Raw genomic sequence first — 18112 nt, forward strand, 5'->3', positions numbered from 1 at the left:
TAAGTTAGCAGCTCTGACCTTTTCAGGTTTTCCATCTTAAATAATAATTGAAGCCATGAGTAAATAAATCCAACTTTGCCTGCAGATGTTGAACTCTTTAATGTCCTTTTACTCTATCATAGCTGCTGCCTGATATTAATGGCAGAAACAGTTTTATCATGTCCCATGCTGTGGCTGACTGGTAGTCTCTAGGAACTGTTTTCTTTCCTCCAGCCATATGATTAAAATGCAGTTCCAATCAATAAATCTGTATAGTTTCTGTCAATGGTAAGTGTTTTCCTAGGGGTCTTCTGTGTCCCAAAGGCGTTTCTTTTTTTTCTTTAGTTCTTCTATATTCACCAGAGAACCAAATTACAATAAATCTTGTTTACCTAGGCTGCCTGTTGAGGTTGTTTTTGGACTGCCTGCTGGAAATGGAGCCTGCAATACAGAGCACACAAAAACATTCACAGGCTGGTAGATATAGATATAGATGTTAGCAGTAAGGAACCTCTCTTAACAACGCTGAGCTCTGCCGTAGCCTCTATGAAGAGTTTGCTTTAGGAAGATTAAATATTTAAGTACATACTCATCACTCATTTGCCACGTTAGTGGGTAGCAGTCAGGGGAGAGCTGAGCAGATTCTGACATGCGATTTCAGCTGAACTTTACCACTTTTCGAGGATGTCAGATAATTCCTGTTCTCCCTTTTCAAGAATCATCTCAGCTGATCAATGGGGCGATATGTGAGCAACTAATAGATTTTGGATTCTCTTTCCTCTAGTAGCGGTTACTTTAATGCAATCGATTAAAAGGAAATTTTAATGATGTCACTAATTGTGCTTTTAAAGGAAACATGGCAGCTATTATTGAACTATTAATTTATTATTTTGCGTGGTGATCAATTTGGAAAATCACAACAGTGATTCCATCCCCTGCAGTCTCGCTTGTTTGTTTCATAAGTTGGGAAATAATGCTATAAGAGAAACAATGAAGTAATTGTATTCAACTCATAATTTTTTCTAGTTCTTATTTTCTTGTTACAGAAGGTGCAAGAGAAAAGTAATTTTCCTGAATTTGGCAGTAGGCAATACGTGTTTCAACACAAACATGCAGGCAAGAAAGCAGTCTAACTTGTTTCTGTAACAGCCTCTCTTTAGCTGCAAGTACTGGGCTATAGCTGTCTGTATGAATAGGCACATAGTCAGCAGAAATGAGCTTTGCTCATCTGAATTATTTATTCAGAAATAATAAGCGTGGATTGTCAACACTTACACAGAGGATTATCTGTGTTACACAGTAAAGCCATTAGGATGTCTTTGCTGGGCTAATTTGTACGTGTTCGGGGAGCATCTTTTAAATGCCCAGAGTCCAGCATATAAGTTGAAGCTCACTTATTCTATACATTTATTTTTTTAAATACATAAAGTATGGGCAACATTACAAATGTTAATGCTACTATTATAGGATCATCATTTAAAGATACCAATGTTCTCAAAGGGCTCCGGCAGTGTGTCATTTCCCTGCTTTATTAAAATGAATGAACAGATGTACAATTTATTTCTGCTGAACTATCATCTAAATTCATAAGCTATTTCTCATGTGCCTGAAATCTGTGTTGGTTTCCCATTTTCTTTGCCTTAGAAAAGAAAAAAAAATTACACTCTCACATTTATCACTCTGGGGATATAAACGAGAAGTATACTCTCCACTTCATTCACTTTAGACTAATATTCTCAATACAATTTAAATCCCATCTCTTCAAGGCTATTCAGCAAAACCTGGGCACTGGAACACCCAGGAACCGATTGGAAAATGGCATTACTATCTGTGTTGAAGATTGGCAGGTGGACTCTGGGGACACTATCTGTTCTCTCTGACAGAATGAGGTGGCACACGACTGCATTTAATCTTTTTGGTTGGCATTTACAATGCCAGCGGAGGCTATGAAATTTCTTAGCAACGTGTTGGGAAGGAGCAAATAATGACAAGTAAGTAGAAGAGGTGAGGAGGTTGGGCGTAATTGTAGTGAAATTTGCAGCTAAGGAGCACATATCAGATGGCCCCAGCCACTGACAAAGATGTGTTTATTTGTCTTGCTGCAGCCACCAAGCATGGCAGGTACCCCATGGAAGTGATAAACAAAACAAGACAATGCAGAGATTAGATGGAGTAAAATTATGGAGGTTTAAAAGTACGTGAAACAGACATGTTGCCTTGGAAAAAAATGAGTATAAATATCTCAGACTGTGTGCTCTCAGCCTATCGCTGTTCTCATTTGCTGGCAATGTGAGGGTGATATTTTGCACTAATTCCATGTGAGGAATGAGTGGATAATATGCCCTGGGGTTTCTGGCAGCACTTCCTCTTCAAGCTGTTTCTAAGGGTTTATATTGTAAGCAAGCTGTAAAATTTTTCCGATGGATTTGTAGTTGACAACAGAATTCTCAGGCTGAGATCGTGTTGGGTTTTTAAATTTATTTATTTTTTTCCCTGATAAAAGTCACTTTGGCAAGAGTAAGAGTGGAACAGAATGTGAATCAATCTGCTTTCTTCATTCCATAGCTGCTCTATGGAATTTAAATGTAGGCATTTAAGTACTTCTTTGCCAGACTATTCAGGAATATTAAGAAGTAATTGTTGAGATCTTTAGGATTTTTGTTCAGAAGACTTTTATGGGATGGTAGGAACAGCTTGTCAGGAAAGACAACTTTTTCAGTAGTGAGAAAGGAAGAGTTATTGCTGGAACAGGTATTTCTTTATGGTGGCCACATTGCAGGCATTCTCAAAACAACTAAATTTGGATATCTAGTTCTGCCATTACTGTTCCCTTTCTATCCTTCCCTAAACTGACATAATAATTATTTTCCTTTCCCCCAGCAATATCCCAGTACTTCAGCTACCCTAGAGATTTGACTCATTTTTTAAGGGAATTTTCCTTGCTTCCACTGTAGCCCATTGCTTCTTGGCCTTGTCCTCTACAAGGTGGTGGACAGATAATTCCCTTCTCTACAGCAGCCCTATATGTATTCTTGCTATGCAGGTTTCTTCAAGGTTGGGAATGATGGATATTTGCCTGCTCTCTGGTAGCTCTGTCTCCTGCACTGTGGGCAGGAAGTGGGTGCAGTACTACAGCTGAGTCCCCAGTGCTGAGCAGATGGGAGATTTTCCTGCTTCTGTCTTGCACACTGTCCTTGTTACACATCTCTGCACAGTTTTGCTGTTGTTGCAACATTAAATTGCCTTTATTGTCCATGATTCTTTTCCAGTAGCAGAATAAGTGACAAAGCTAGCATCTGCTATATGTGGTTTCTTCTTCTTTCATCCTCAGCAGAGGAGAGGAAGATTGTATATATTTTGAGCATTTTGATGTGATGGAATTTTGCTGCTGTTTATTTTCTTCTATACGTGTGGGTTTCTGTTTAATACAGAGGATTTGATCATATCATCTAGATACTTTCTTTTTATCTGTTTTGGGTGTGTTTGTTTGTTTCTGTAACCAGCTGAGGGTGTTTCATAGAATCATTAAGTTTGCAAAAGACCTCTAAGGTTCTATAGTCCAATCGTCCACCTACCACCAATGTTGCCCACTAAACAATGTCCCTTGGTACCACATCCGCTCTTACATAAAAGAGAATGTACAATCACTGGCTAGGGAGCTTTATGTCATAGCTTGGCACTCTGTGATCCTTCTCCACATCTTTCTGCTAATACACCTAACTTCTGACCTGCAATTATCCTGCAGTTCCTATTCTGAGTTTCTTTTAAGCTAAGGGAGTATGACAGCTGAGTCAGATTTTCTGCCACAGGCAAATGTGCAGAGGGGCTTAGGAGGAGATTCATCAATTGCAGAGTTAGTTTGGAGCAGGTTTCATTAGGAGACTGTTTTATAAGCATATAGCATTTTTCATTCCAAAGAACACCAAAGGAATATACAGAAAATGGATCCTCTCCATGGGCAAACAGAAGATTAAACTGCAACTTTCTGTTGCTTGCAGGGAAAATGGAGGTTTAAGACTTTGTTTCCTTTATTACAGGATTCTACTCAGGAAAGTTGCTTAATTTTAAAGAAATACAGCCAGCTCTGGTATTGGATTATTACACCCAAAATCTTGTTGATGAGCAAATGGAAATCTCACCTTATATATAAAGCCAACAATACATTATTAGTGCTATTGAAAACTAATCCAAGCCAATGTTATTCCAAAAATTGTTATCAATCCAGATCTGATAATTACAGGAAAATGCATAAAAAGTGTTCATAATTTTAATAATCCAGTTATGAAATTGTTGAACATATGCTCCTTAGTTTCTACCACTATTCCTTCTCATCCTTTCCTGGTTCCTCTAGGTCTTGAAGAAGGTGGTTTCAGTTCAGTGTTTGTGGTATTGGTATTAGGACAGGTTGCCTACTTCTTGAATCAGAGTAGGACAAATGTAATGCTCATATTGATGATTTCTTCATCCTCCCTTCCTTTTCATATTGGCTAATGTGCTTTTAACTAACATGTTGCTCTTTCTAAGGTTGACTGAGAATATGATATGCTGTGAGACATCTGAAAGTGTGCTGGAAGCTCTCCATCTTCATTAGCCCACTGAGATTGTGGTAACCAACCCATCTCTGGGTAAGAAGGCAGAGACAGTGGCTATGGCAGGAGCCTCAGGACTCTGCATAAATATCAGTGATTGGCAGACTCAAGAGTTGTTATATAGGATGTAAAACTAACTGGTAGGAGTCAAATCAAGCTGCTGGGCATTTGTATTCATGTGAGAAGTACCTTGAGATTTTCAGGGAGTAGGAAGGGATCTTTTTGGTAGTTATCCCAGACACACTACTTGCAGCTTCAGGCAACAGAAGTACAGCTGTGGTATCATTAATGAGCTTCCCTAGATGCTATCAGGGCATACATGAGAGGGCTGTATTGCCTAAACATAGGAGTATGGCATACCACGTTTAATCAAAGCCTCTTTGCTTGCAAGACTAACAAAGTGGGATTTGGCTAAACAATATTAAAAATCTCCTACAGGCAAAGAAGGAATAAGATCTGACAGTGGAGGTAGGAACAAATGGAGGGAACCAAGAGGAGTTCTCTGAGCCACCTCTAGAATTTGTACCTAGGTGTGAAAATGTGTGTGTGTCTGTGAGAATGTTTATTATACCAGTTAATACAGGCAGCTCTTCCTCCTCTGGTTTTCCTTTCCCTCTCAAAGCTCAACATCCCTGACTTCATGAGTGAAAATATCACAAGTAATTGAAGTTGAAAATCCCTGAAGAATACTGAATTAGAAATTAAGCAAAAAAGCTCATCAGTTTGAGAACAGGAATCCTGAGCAATTTTTTGATGCAGTGGTACAGCAATTGGAATGATGTTTTTTTCTCCTAACTGCTTCACTAACTGAATTGATTGAATTAAATGTGTTCTGTGGTGCTAGCTAACCTCTGACCCCAGTTATTCGGGATAATCAGGGGGGTAATCAGCCTGCCGTGATCTGAGCTCCAAAGTAACGAGAATATTGCAAGGTTCAGGAAGCCTGTGCTGGTATTAATCAGATGTCATCAGTGCTTGATTATAAATCCTAAAGACCATCAAATTGATACAACATGGTTTAATTCACTAAAAATTAGGTATCTACATATTAATCACCAAGATGAATATCTGAAAGTGATTGCTTTTCTACTAAGTGAAGTCAGGTGTCAACGCTTTGGAATGCTGCACAGTTTAGTAATAAATATAATGATCAGCATCAGCACAAAAGTAGCATTAGCCAGATTAAAAAAGATTTTGTTCTAACCTCAAATAGATTTTTCCTCCTACTGGAGTTTACAGCTCCATTGAAATCATTCCTCATGTTTCAGCTCTAATTATGAGCTTACTCAGAAGCAAGAAATAGTATATATTTCAAGCTACCTGCTAACGCAGCATTTCCTCACTTCCAAGGGGAAAAAGAGTGGCTGCTTACTGTATATCATACAGCTGTGGATAGAAGTTAAGTGATATTTATTGTCCCTTAAAATTATTTTCTCCGGAATTGGCAAGCTCATTTGAAAAATCTGTATCTATAAATTTGTGTTAGGATCCAGTTAATTGCTGGCATTCTTGCTTGCTCTCTTTAGGAAGAGTGGAAATTTTGGTACAAATGTATTAGCATATTATGTAGATATTTGGTACAGAAGAAGGGGAAGCAGTCCTAAGAGACAGTGTTAGCACAGATACTAATAAACTAATGTTCTTCATACCTGTTCACCCATGTCACACAGAGGGTAGTGAGGCACTGGAACAGATTGTCCAAGGAGACTGTGGATGCCCCATCCCTGGAGACACTGAAGGCCAGGCTGGATGTGGATCTGGGCAGACAGGGCTGGTGGTTGGCGACCCTGCATGTAGCAGGGGATTGGAACTGGATGATCATTGTGGTCCTTTTCAACTCAGGCCATTCTATGATTCAGTGTCTTTATTTAATGGGTGTTCAGCCCTGTGGAAAAGCCTTTTTAATATGAACTAGTGATAATACTTACTGCTTATTTCTCTTACTGGTTTCACCTGTATTTTCTGGGAATCACATGTATTTGCCTTAGAAACATTATCTGCTTGGAATTAGAAATCTTACTCTGTTTCTCAGGGATTTTTGATAATCCCACAGTGTTAGTGGTTTCTGGGATGAAGAAGTTGTGTAATTTCTGGATATCCCATTAAGAGCCAACTCTAGTGATTACTTGCTGTCTGAATGCATGGCTCTCTCTTATGGTCATTCTCCTTACCCTCCACTAGCATTTTGCAGTGATGGTTTTCACAGGCACAATAATCATGATGTACCATCATAGTAGAACAGGCTGTGCTTGCTGTTATGTTCTGGTAACCTCTGCAGCTCATACAAGGTAGTTCTAATAGGCTTGATTCACAGTATACAGGTTTCACTGTGTACAGCTTTCTGTTTAAAGCATATACAATGTCTTGGCCCATCTTGACCTCCCTTTTGATTCTTGGTGCCCAGACATATCAAGCAAGAACTGTCATCAAGCTCATAGTCATTCACATTGCCTAAGCAGATTAGAGAGAATTGAGTATCAGGTTATATAAAATCCTTCCTTTTCCTTATTAATTAAAAAAAAAAAAAAAAGACAAATGGTTATTTATTTACAGCAAAACATATCCAGCTGAGACTGAAAAGGTGTTTGTGTTAAAGAAGGTTATGTGTACAGAGAATTCATGGTTAGAAAGACATAAATAGCAGGTGAGGAAATGAAAGTACTCATAATGCTCCCTCTGTGACATTGTGGACAGGAAATAGGAGCTTACAAAAGTAACATTTCACTTTCCTTTTTTACAAATACTTTTCTTTCAAGAAAAGATGAAATGAATATTGGCAAAAAGAGTTGGGCAGTGGGAGATGGAGACCATGGGTAACCTTAAAGCAATGAATTCATTTAGCATATCGTTTCTTTCTTCCTGACCTTTTCCTCATCTGCACAATGCCAAACTGCTGTATGCTTCAATCACTCTTTAGCACTGTGGGTCTCAATATACACTTAAATCTCATGCATTTTCAAAGCAGGCCACCCCAGCTGCAAGTGAACTCCTCTCGGGCTGCCTTTTGAAAGTTTGCATCACAGTGCTGTATGGGGAGGCTCAGATCACTCCACAGTCATTAGTCCAATAGGTTACATTTATTTCTGTTATTCTCTGATCTTGACCTTGGGAAAGGAATTTTTCTGTTCTAACAGGGCTGGACACACCAGTACCTCATCAGGTTAACAAGAGCACTGTGGTTTACTGGGTGTTCAAGATACAATTAAGATTTTTCTGCTTTGGGAGGAAAAAAATAGAATAGGAGAGAGACCATTAATTATGATAGTTCACCTACACCTCAGATCTCTAAATTGTTCTCATTGCAATATACCTTTTTGATCTAGCAGTAATACTGATATTCGGTGAATGCTGTGTGAATGGGATTGTAGGGTAGATAATTTGCAAGAAAGTCACATAGAACTAGTAGGCAAAGCTACACGCCATAGGCTTCATTCATCACTTTGTTGGCAGGCATAGAACACTTGTGTTCAGATGGATTGAAAAATGGAGTGTCGGACTAAATTCTTCCTTCCTCACCCACTTTTCCCCAGAAAATGCTGGCTAGAGATTTCATTTTTAAAATTCAGACAAATTTTGTATCGCTGCAGATAAAAACGGCCTGTAAACTTCCATCTGTACCTCCTGCCTCCTCCGGCACAGTGGGAAGCCTTGCAGAGTTCTTATCTGCTTCCAAAAAAGAATTTTTCAGACTGGGCTAACTTCAGTTGGCTCGCAGCTGGAGGGGCTTGTAAATCTAGGGCATCTCATCCCCGTCGGTTGGCACAACCTGAAATGCCAGAAGTTAGGGGAATTGATGAAATTCACTGCTAAAATATCCTAGAGATACCGGTTGCTTTCGTTGCCTCAAACGGTGCAGTTAGCCTCTGCTCACCAAAGACCATGTGAAGAAGCTTAACTGCTGTCAAAGCATCTGCTGTTGGCAGCTTGGGTTGTGATCAGCTGTAAGCTGACGCAATGAATATCTTCTCTAGAAAAAAGCTACAGTGTCCTCCCAGGACACAAAGCAAAGATATCTGATTAGATGCATATGCCTCTTTTTATCCAACAGCCCAAAGAGTCTGCCATTGAATCTCATTTCCATTGTAATTTCCTCTCTCAAAAAGACATCGTGGCTTCTTAACCTGTTCAGAACAGTGTTCAGATTTGCAGTATAAAGATACCAAAGCAGGTACCTTTTTTTTCTATCACAGCATTCTGAAAAGCGTACAAAGTATTTAAAAACCCTATGTTAAGCTGTGACTTGAACACTGCAATCTGATTTGGAAATACTTTTAAACTGGGACAATGTTCCACCTGCTATTCAATAATCAAGTTGCATTTAATCTCAGTATGAAACCTGATGTTGAGATAACTGGGATCCAAACCATGGTGACATTCAGTATGAAGTTGTTGTCTCTATGTGAACTTCATAGCCTAACTTATTATTTCCTTTCTTATAACAGTGGGGAGGCAATCTTTACCATGATTTTAAGTAAAGAACAAATAGCCATGGGAGCTGATTGCTGAATTATGTAATAGTTTGCATACCACTTAGGTTCTTTAAATCTAGCTTTGATGTTGGGAGTCAATTCTTATCTCCTGCTCTTAATGGAGATATATTTTCTCAACTTATTCCACATCTCAACTAAATCCAAATGCACAAAATAGTCTGGGAAACAGTAGGAGGGGTTTGTTGCTTACAGTCCTGACCCATGAAGCAAATGCTCCCCCTTATAAGTGTGACATGAAGCAGTCTTAGTGGCACAGGAGAGTTTGCGTAACTTCCTTCTAATGGAAACAAGCAGCTTCCACTCTTTTTCCATTAGTATGATACCATCACTAAGCTCATCCATATACATCAGTTTTCAGCATCAGAAAATTTGTTTTGGGTAGGAAAAATTCTGCTAGAAGTGAAAGAGGAGCATTTAAAAGGACTCCTTCACTTTCCCTGTGACTGCTATTAGACTAAATGAGAACTGTGTGGATTGTTGTAGAACGTTTGTAGAACTCTTCTGCTTCTAAAATGTGGTGGAAGAAAGTGAAAGAAAAATTCAGCTATGTTTGTTCTATTCTAAAAAAGACATCTAGGATTTTAGGAAGAAGATAGACTTTATACTGCTGTTGATGGGAAGAGCAGTGAGGAGGAAATAATACTTAGCTGGGTTGGCTGAATACATTACAAGTGCTCTCCAATGTCAGAAGCAGAAATCTCCCTGGTCCCTAGGCAATGCTGATGCTGTAACAGGTGAATGGGGAAAGTCTGCTCTTTTATGTTCAATCAGATCATCATTTTCTCCAGTGCTGTTGTTTGAAACATAAGGCTTGTTCTACTTGGCAGGGGGTATGGAAAGCTTTTTGATAAAAGAGAAGATTGCTGTTTCTTTGAGTTTTTCTCAAAAGTATGCGAAGTGTAGTAAACATATTGGCCTTTCTTATGTCTACCACAATAGAGAAAGGATATGTTTTACTATAATGCGACCACCATTCCAGAATGCTTCATTGCATTTATGGGTATTTTAATTATTCTATAAATAATAGAACGCATGTTTCATTTATATGTGTCATTTCCCTGTTTCTGCATTCTGTCCCTGCCCTTTTCAGTCATGAATGCTGAAGCCTAAGGAATTCTTGAAGAGATCCAGACAAGTCCTAGAGATATGTTGGTTCATTACAGTGGAAAACTTGAAGGACCCAGAGCATGAAGAAACAGCCTGATTAATAATGTCTGATTCTTTGATTGTTTGCTACATTATTTGGACTTCTAGCAGTCCAAGCAGACCTATAAGTAACAAAACAAGTTAAAGTCATGTTGAAACCCCTTTGCCTTTCCTTCATCATTGATGCGTATAATAGCAGCAGCACTAATCATCTTTGTGTCTTTCAGTAACAAGGTACAAGTCTATATTGCCTGCAGAAACTGTAGCCACATTACAGAGAGCAGAATTTAATCCTTCCATTTAGCTAATTAATCTTCTGGTTTTGTTGCTGTTTTTACAGGCTGCAGCTTAGCATGGACAAAAATATTCATTTGGTCTTTCATTTTTGAGCAGTACTTCTATTCTGTAATGTAACTGGCACGTGCCTTAAACGATCACATGGTGTTTACATTGCATAGCCTGTGAAATTCATTGAAAACTAAAAAGTGAAAATGCATCCAAAATGATTATGGTCAATTTTATATATTCAGAAAGATTTATTTTTTTTTCTAAGCTACAATTGAATTCTTTCTGTAATTCCATCTCTAGGGAGATGGAAGAATATTATGTACCTCAAAAAAAAAAAAAAACCAAAAAAAAAACCCACTATAGAATAAGCTGAAAGAAACACTTAAAAAAATAATATAGTGCCCAAATGCCAGCGTTACTGCAGTAAGATGGGGACAATTACTGAAGACTGTTCAGGTGACTCATACCTTTAATTTGTGTTTTGCATCTAGTTTACAACATCAGTTCTTGTCATACTGTGATAATGCTTTATATTTACATAGTGTCTTTCCCCTAAATGTCTCCCAAAGTATTTCATACATTGCTGTGTATACAGATTACATCAATTTAATCCATTACATTAATACTGTTATCTCTGCAGTGAGGTAGAGCAACTATTTGAGTCCACATTGTAAAGGCAATGTTCAGCTTAAAGAGAAAGAAAATGCCTTCAAAACATGTAGAAGATATCAGTGAGAATGTAATGCCTAGTTGCAATTTGCCCTGATTACAAAAATATACTTGTTCATACAGGGTGTTGGTTGGGTCTTCTTCTTTATGGCCTGCCTCAGACCCCAGTGCTAGAGCAGCACATCTGCACATTGTGTTGAAAAGAAAAGGTGACTGAAGAATCATCAGTATCACTTTGTTGTTGTGTGCTCAAATGTTGCAGGATGTCAGTGGGTGCAGTTTTTTTCCACAGGGAAGAATTCAGTTACCTTTGCTTCATCTGTACTTTCATTTCAGATGCCATTCCATCATACTGCCACTCTGCTGCCATCTGTCGTGCAGCAACAAAATGGAATGGAATACTGGTGGGAAGGTTCAGCGTCTACAGCCATACTGACAACATCTGCCTCTGGGCCAATATAGTAAAAATAGGAGGCATTAATTTTGAGCAGCCCTCGTATGTTGTATCCTTAAAAAATATTTATTGGCCACTCAGGTGCCTGCCTGCTGATAGTGTGCAAAATAAAAGGCACATGTTTAAGTACAGACAGATTACGAAAGATTTGCAAATTTTCCTTTGTATTTTCAAGGAAGTAGGTAGAAAAATGTTTGCACAAGGTATGGACTTTCGTGGAGAAGGACAAATACAATAATATAGCTTCCTTGGGGAGTTTCTAATGCAGCTGTGTGAATTAATATATCCCATTATTTCTCATCTTTTGTAATATATAGATGGGGAAACAAGCACATGATAATAGCTCAGAATACCTTCAACTAGAACGTTGCCCTGATTAATGCAATCTGACGTGCAGTTTTAATTTGGCTGTTCTTGACTGGGAATCACAGCATGTAGAATCCTAATGAGCCATGGGGTAGTGATCACCAATCCCAGACACGTTTATCTCACATTGTGTTTCTGCTTGTGGCAGCTCTTTAATTTAGGTTATATCAGTACCCCACTTTGAGACAGAAGTTTTCCATTGACTTCATAAAGGCATAAAGGTTATACCCACATGCTTGACAGCAGACATTCAGGTGATACTGATGCAGTTAAGTGCATTTGTTGTTCTGTGCTCTGAGAAAGCACATAGTAACTGGGTACATTTACATGAGCTATATCCTAACACAGGTGTTGTAAACCTTGCCACCCCTTTACTGGCTCTCCTGTTGTAAGAAATGTATACTGCTTTTTTTTTCACGCTTGTTTCAGGACCCTCCATGAAAGAGTCTTTGTGCTCTTACACAAGAAAGTCCAGTTGGTGTCCATTTCCTCGAGCTTCTATGTGACAGCAAACATAGCTAATTCTCAAACAAATCTCTTTGTGCTTCCTCACAAGCATGCTTATATTCTTCATCCACATCCATCCCTTGCTTTTTTTGATGTATCTCAGCAACCTGTTAAGTCTCATTTCTGTACCCAAATCTCATGATTCAGGGTAAACCACAGGCCATTTCAGCCTACCATTAATTGCTCACTGTTTCTAAATAGCTGTTAGTCTAAATCGGTCTGTTTTCTGTCTTTATTTTTGTTTTGACTGCAGAAAAGCAATTGTTTATAAACCTCCAAGTATAATACAACAACCAGAATTTCCCAGCTGTATTTTTGGTAAATACAATAAATGACAATATGGCATATCACTCTACATAGCAAGTAAACCTTACATATTCAAGTACTGAGTTGCTGTAAGTGAATATAGTTCCTTCCAACCAAGTGCGTCTCTGTGCCAATGCCTTCTAAATTATTAATATGGGTCCAGATTATAGCAGTTTAAATAAAGTTCTGAACTCATCTATTTTATTCTTAATTTATAGTGGTGCTTAGGGGATGTGCGGATATTTAAAAAGAGTAAAATCAATTAATACATGATCCAATTATTTGTATTAGCCCCTATGGGGTTTTATTTTAGAGCACTGGATCAGCCTTTCCCAGTTAAGCACCGAGAATGTAAAGCTTTCATTTTGAAGTATGATGAACCTGTAGTTAGATTTTCCCTGTCTGCAAATCTAATTCCTGTTTTTGTCTCTTCGTTAAAATTTCCTTCTTGGCTTTTGTTTTTGATAGGGAGCTCATAGAAATATGGAAGAGTTTTCTGAATATCAGGAAGCAGATTTTATTCTTGTGAAAAGGTGACTGAACAGGCAAAAGAGTTCACCTTGAAGATAACAGACCTTTTATTTTTCTGTGTCTTTTTGTTTCACAGCAGATATTTAGCTTTTAGAATCACAGTCTGTGATTTATTACACTTTTTGCCTTCTATAGACCCATATGATAACTTCTGTGATTGGATCATTCTCCTTTTTCATCCATCTTGAACGGATTTTAGTCTAAATTCCAGACAGCTTCAAATACCCCTTGTGTTTGTATGGTCATTTCTAAAACACAGAGGATGCTAAGGGCTGATCATACCACTGTACTACTTGGAATTATCCATCTTGGCACAGCCTCTGCCTATAGATATTGTCAGTTCCTTGATCTGCAGGTGTCGGAATCTCTGCAGTTTTATGCCTCCAGCAACTCTGTGTGTCCTTTCTGAATTGCTAAATCACTGCAACTGAAGCTACTGAGAGTTCTTCCTGGAAAAAAAAGGGGGGGAAAGAAGAGAGCCAACATCAGCTGACATATCTTTTGAGTTAGATACCCTTAAAATGACATTAAGTAATTTTTGAGCTAGGTGGTGCATTGTGGAAGACCAGAGGGTAAGTAAGACTTAAGATAGAGTGTCCTGTCATATCTAAGATTCTTGAGGACTAACATACTTGAAATCTAGTCACCATTTTGCATAGCAAAATAAGAATTGCTTGGTATTGGACAGTCATTTGGAAAAAGTCTGACTGGTGTCTTGTTTTATATATGCTCAAGCTGAGACAAAAGGAAATAGTACAGAAAGATCAGACCAATCACTTATTTTCAATTAGAGTTATTCTGCTGAGTTTACCAATCCTTACCAATCTTGTTAACGATTCCTCTGTTATTTCCAAGGTTCTTAATAGAGATTTCTTTTGATTCACTTCAAAGCAAGTGAAAACATTGTTATATTATCATTTAAAGTTAATTAAACTGCAAATGAACTTAATGATCTGTCCAAAACAAAGCTCAATCACAATCTGTTACATATTAACTATCAAAATCAAAAGAGTCTTTCAATTCTTTGTTAAATGCACCAAAGAAGATAGAAATAGCCAGTCATTAATGTCATCATTTTGTAACATCAAGTTTGAGGCTGGAAAGCTTGAATTGAATACATACACTTGAAAAAAAAGGCTTGGCAATGTAAGTCAAATTTGTTGGAAGAAACCAAAAATAGGTAACCGAACTCAGTAAAATACATGGTTGTCTCCTCTGTTTTACTATAAGGAAATTCATTTTAGGTACTATTTGTCCAGATTTTGAAGCCTATATATTAATAAAATGTCATCTTTTATATTCTACATTCTCACAAAATCTTCAGTGTTCTGACTTGATGTGCTCTATAAGACAGAGCAAGAGACATTTCGTCTATTCAGGTAATGAAGTCATTTGGGTGATTTTTGCTCTTTGAGTGACATATCAAACATTGCCACTGACAATGAGCAGGGATAGCAAAGCCTATTCCTGTCATTAAAGTTTGTAATTTTGGACTTTCGAAGGCTTAATCCCCAGAAATGCTATGATTTCCTTACGATCTATAATGGTACTGCTGATGTTCAGCACTTCTGAGGATTAGGTATGTTATCAGTCCAGTTTATCCACTATATAGCAGGTATTATCTCTGTTGCATACAGCCCTTTTAGCATGTCAGCTGAAAGTACTTGAAAGGTGAGGAGTGTTATTAACTCTGACCCGTGCAAGCTTTTCAGACAGTTTGCTTAATGTTTTTGCTACTTAAATAACAATGATGTTATACACTGTTTGCCTGGAAAGCAAATTAGAGAGAATTTCCTTGCATAGGGCTTGGCCAACTGACCAGTACAACAAAATACACAAGGTCATAAAAACTTCTACTGAAAGGAGAAACATCACCTTAGAGTTATTCAGAGAAAGTGATAGCAGGAGATCCAACCATAAATTTTAGAGCAACACTTCTGCTTTGTTTTGAGTGGAGTTTCCCTTCTGGTAGCACCTGCACCTATGCAACACTGCATCTCTTTTCAGGATTCACTTTTCCAGCAGTATGAGAGGAATAGTCTTTTTATGGTCAGAATCTTCTGAAGTCTGATTCTTGTCACAATGCTGTTTATCTGCTGTCTGCTGAATGCAGAACAATAACGTGCTACCTTACATTTCATGGGTGATAATGTATTAAATAGAGCTTACAATACTCAGTTTGAATTTTTCTCATGTTGTGGTGAATAATTAATGCTGCCTTGTATACTGTGTCTGGGGGGTGTGTGGTCAGTAATTGAAAATATTAACAATTTCCTCTATATTTTTGTTTTTTGTTTTTTTTTTTATCTTTGTAGTTTCAGGCCACAGTAAAGGAAGGAGTCACGGGTGTGATAGTAAACTTAACTGTTGGTGACCGAGATGACCCAGCAACTGGAGCATGGAGAGCTGTCTACACTATTATTAACGGAAATCCAGGGCAGAGTTTTGAAATCCATACCAATCCCCAGACTAATGAGGGAATGCTCTCTGTTGTCAAAGTAAGGATCATTTGCTATCACACTGCATTATTACTGTTACCTTTCATTCCTTGGATTTACTGCATGGCAAGGATAAGCTTCCGAAGAATGCAGTTAGCCATCAGCCCTTATTTGCTTCAGCCAATATGTATAACTGCCTTTTTGTTACAGTAACCTTAATTTTTAGTGATAACAACCTGTCTGTTCCTAATTATACTGTCCTTGTGCTTAAATAACAGCTACTTTTGTGGTAACCATCACAATTCACTAACAATAAGAGTTTGCAATGCAGAGCTTTTTTTGTGACTAAGGGTACAATTAGAATTCAAGTGCCACATAGTGCTGATGGTATTTATCATACATAGCTATTAAGTATGACGTTCTGCTCCCCAGTAGTAAAACTCAACTGGAGCTGTTTAAAAATAACAGCCACACTCCTATGAACTCTGTGAGTGTGAAGAAATTAAGGAATTGGAAAAATTTTAGGAGCAATCTATGTGCGTACCTCCAGGTATGGTGGACTTTTTGCTTTTCGCTGCTGATATATAAAGAGGCACTTTTTAATTATGAGCATGTCTAATGCTAGAGTCTTGATCAAATATCAGATGCAATAAATGTTTTTGTCCTTTTCTGGCTAATTTTGTCTCCTAAAAGCTTCCAGGAGTGGGTTACAAGCAGTGAGTGTTAAATACTCTCTTTGTTTTACAGCCTTTAGACTATGAGATTTCAGCATTTCACACATTGCTGATAAAAGTGGAGAATGAAGACCCACTGATTCCAGACATAGCATACGGCCCCAGTTCCACAGCAACAGTTCAGATCACCGTTGAGGATGTGAATGAGGGCCCTGTTTTCCACCCAAACCCAATGACAGTGACAAAGCAAGAGAACATCCCTATTGGCAGCGTTGTGTTAACAGTAAATGCCACTGATCCAGATACTTTGCAACATCAGACTATCAGGTGAGTATACTTCTCTTTAATCGTCATCCATCCAAATGTATGGACTTTTTTTATGACCATGAAAAAACATGCTGTTATAATTTAATCACAAACAAAGACTTCAGTATATGGGAACAGCTACTGTAGTTAGAGCAGTGTGAAACTGCAGGTATAAGTGCCAGATGTGCTCATTAGTTTAGATCTGGCAGAAAGGTTTTATCTTCAATTTCCTATGGGTAGACGTGTGTTTAGAGTGTGGGCCTTGGTCTGGGTTTATGGAGATTGCATACCAAACCACACAGTTCTCCGAATCTGCTGTTATATCATCAGTGTCCTAACTGTGATTACACTGGTAAAATAAAGGCCAAGCAGACAAAATAGAGAATTTTAAACAAGATATTTCACTAAATATCTTGACCATGAGCAAGCAATGTTGTGTGTCTACAAGAGGCAATGAATATCAGATTTTGATTGCATGTGCTGTGTGAGCAATGTCCATCACTGCCAACAAAGTGTGTCTCTGTGCAAAATGTGAAGATGGGTGCAAACAAAACAACAGAGGACTGATATTGTTACTTTTCATTATTTTCAGCCTATATAAACTGAGATTTGTCTAATTGCAACATCATTTCTTATTAGTTCTTTGTAGAAATTGCATAAAGGGGGTGATATGAGTTTGTAATCAGCAGATTTGGTTTCTCTAGTAGATATGATGTCATAAATGCATTTCAAGAACCATCAACAGTGTATTGAAACCTTTGGTGCCTTTTGTAGGTTGAATTTGTCTTGAACTTCCCATGTCTGAATTGACTCAAATTATTTATCTCTGAGAAATTCCTAAGGACAGCTGTACTTCTAAAGCAATTTTCTTTCTCACTCTTTAACTTGATGTTTTTTTTTGTTTTTTTTTTTTTGTTTTTGTTTTTTTTTTTCAGTCTGAGAAAGAATTTCATTTAGAAGCTCAGACAAGCTGGCAAAAATGTATTCTAGTGAGCAAAATATGACTCCAAGGCTTAAAAGCACACAATGTGCTACCTGTTTTGTACACAATTAGCAGTGAACTTTCATAGTATGAACTCTTCTATAATGTACCGATGTTAGCATTTCAAAAATACTCAAGTTAGAAACATCATCCTGAAAACAAGAACCACATGCTTGTATTGACCAGCCATATTATCTAGGCATCAAGTTTAATCTTAGTCTAAATTATACCTGTTTAAAAGTGGGTTAACACTCACTTTTGTTACAATAATCAGAGCTGTGATTTCCTCTGAAAAGGCTGCAGTGGACTATAGTGAGTTTTAGATGATGGATATTGAAGAAAGGAAGAATCAGATAGAAGCAGGGGATTTACATTTGGGTGGGAAAT

At 37.9% G+C, this 18112-nt stretch overlaps 1 protein-coding gene across 2 annotated transcripts in view; it reads left to right on the forward strand.

The window, feature by feature from the left end:
• The window catches only part of CDH13 (cadherin 13), a 389565-nt gene that overhangs the window by 324518 nt on the left and 46935 nt on the right, over positions 1-18112 (forward strand). For both annotated transcript variants that reach the window (XM_015874147.3, XM_015874146.3), the window contains exons 9-10: positions 15641-15823; positions 16511-16764. In XM_015874147.3, the coding sequence (XP_015729633.1) occupies positions 15641-15823; positions 16511-16764 (437 nt within the window). The remainder of the gene's footprint in view (positions 1-15640; positions 15824-16510; positions 16765-18112) is intronic.

The sequence above is a fragment of the Coturnix japonica genome, chromosome 6 (assembly GCF_054131305.1).
Source record: "Coturnix japonica strain WE chromosome 6, WE-NBRP24, whole genome shotgun sequence".
In the NCBI taxonomy this organism is placed as follows: Eukaryota; Metazoa; Chordata; class Aves; order Galliformes; family Phasianidae; genus Coturnix; species Coturnix japonica.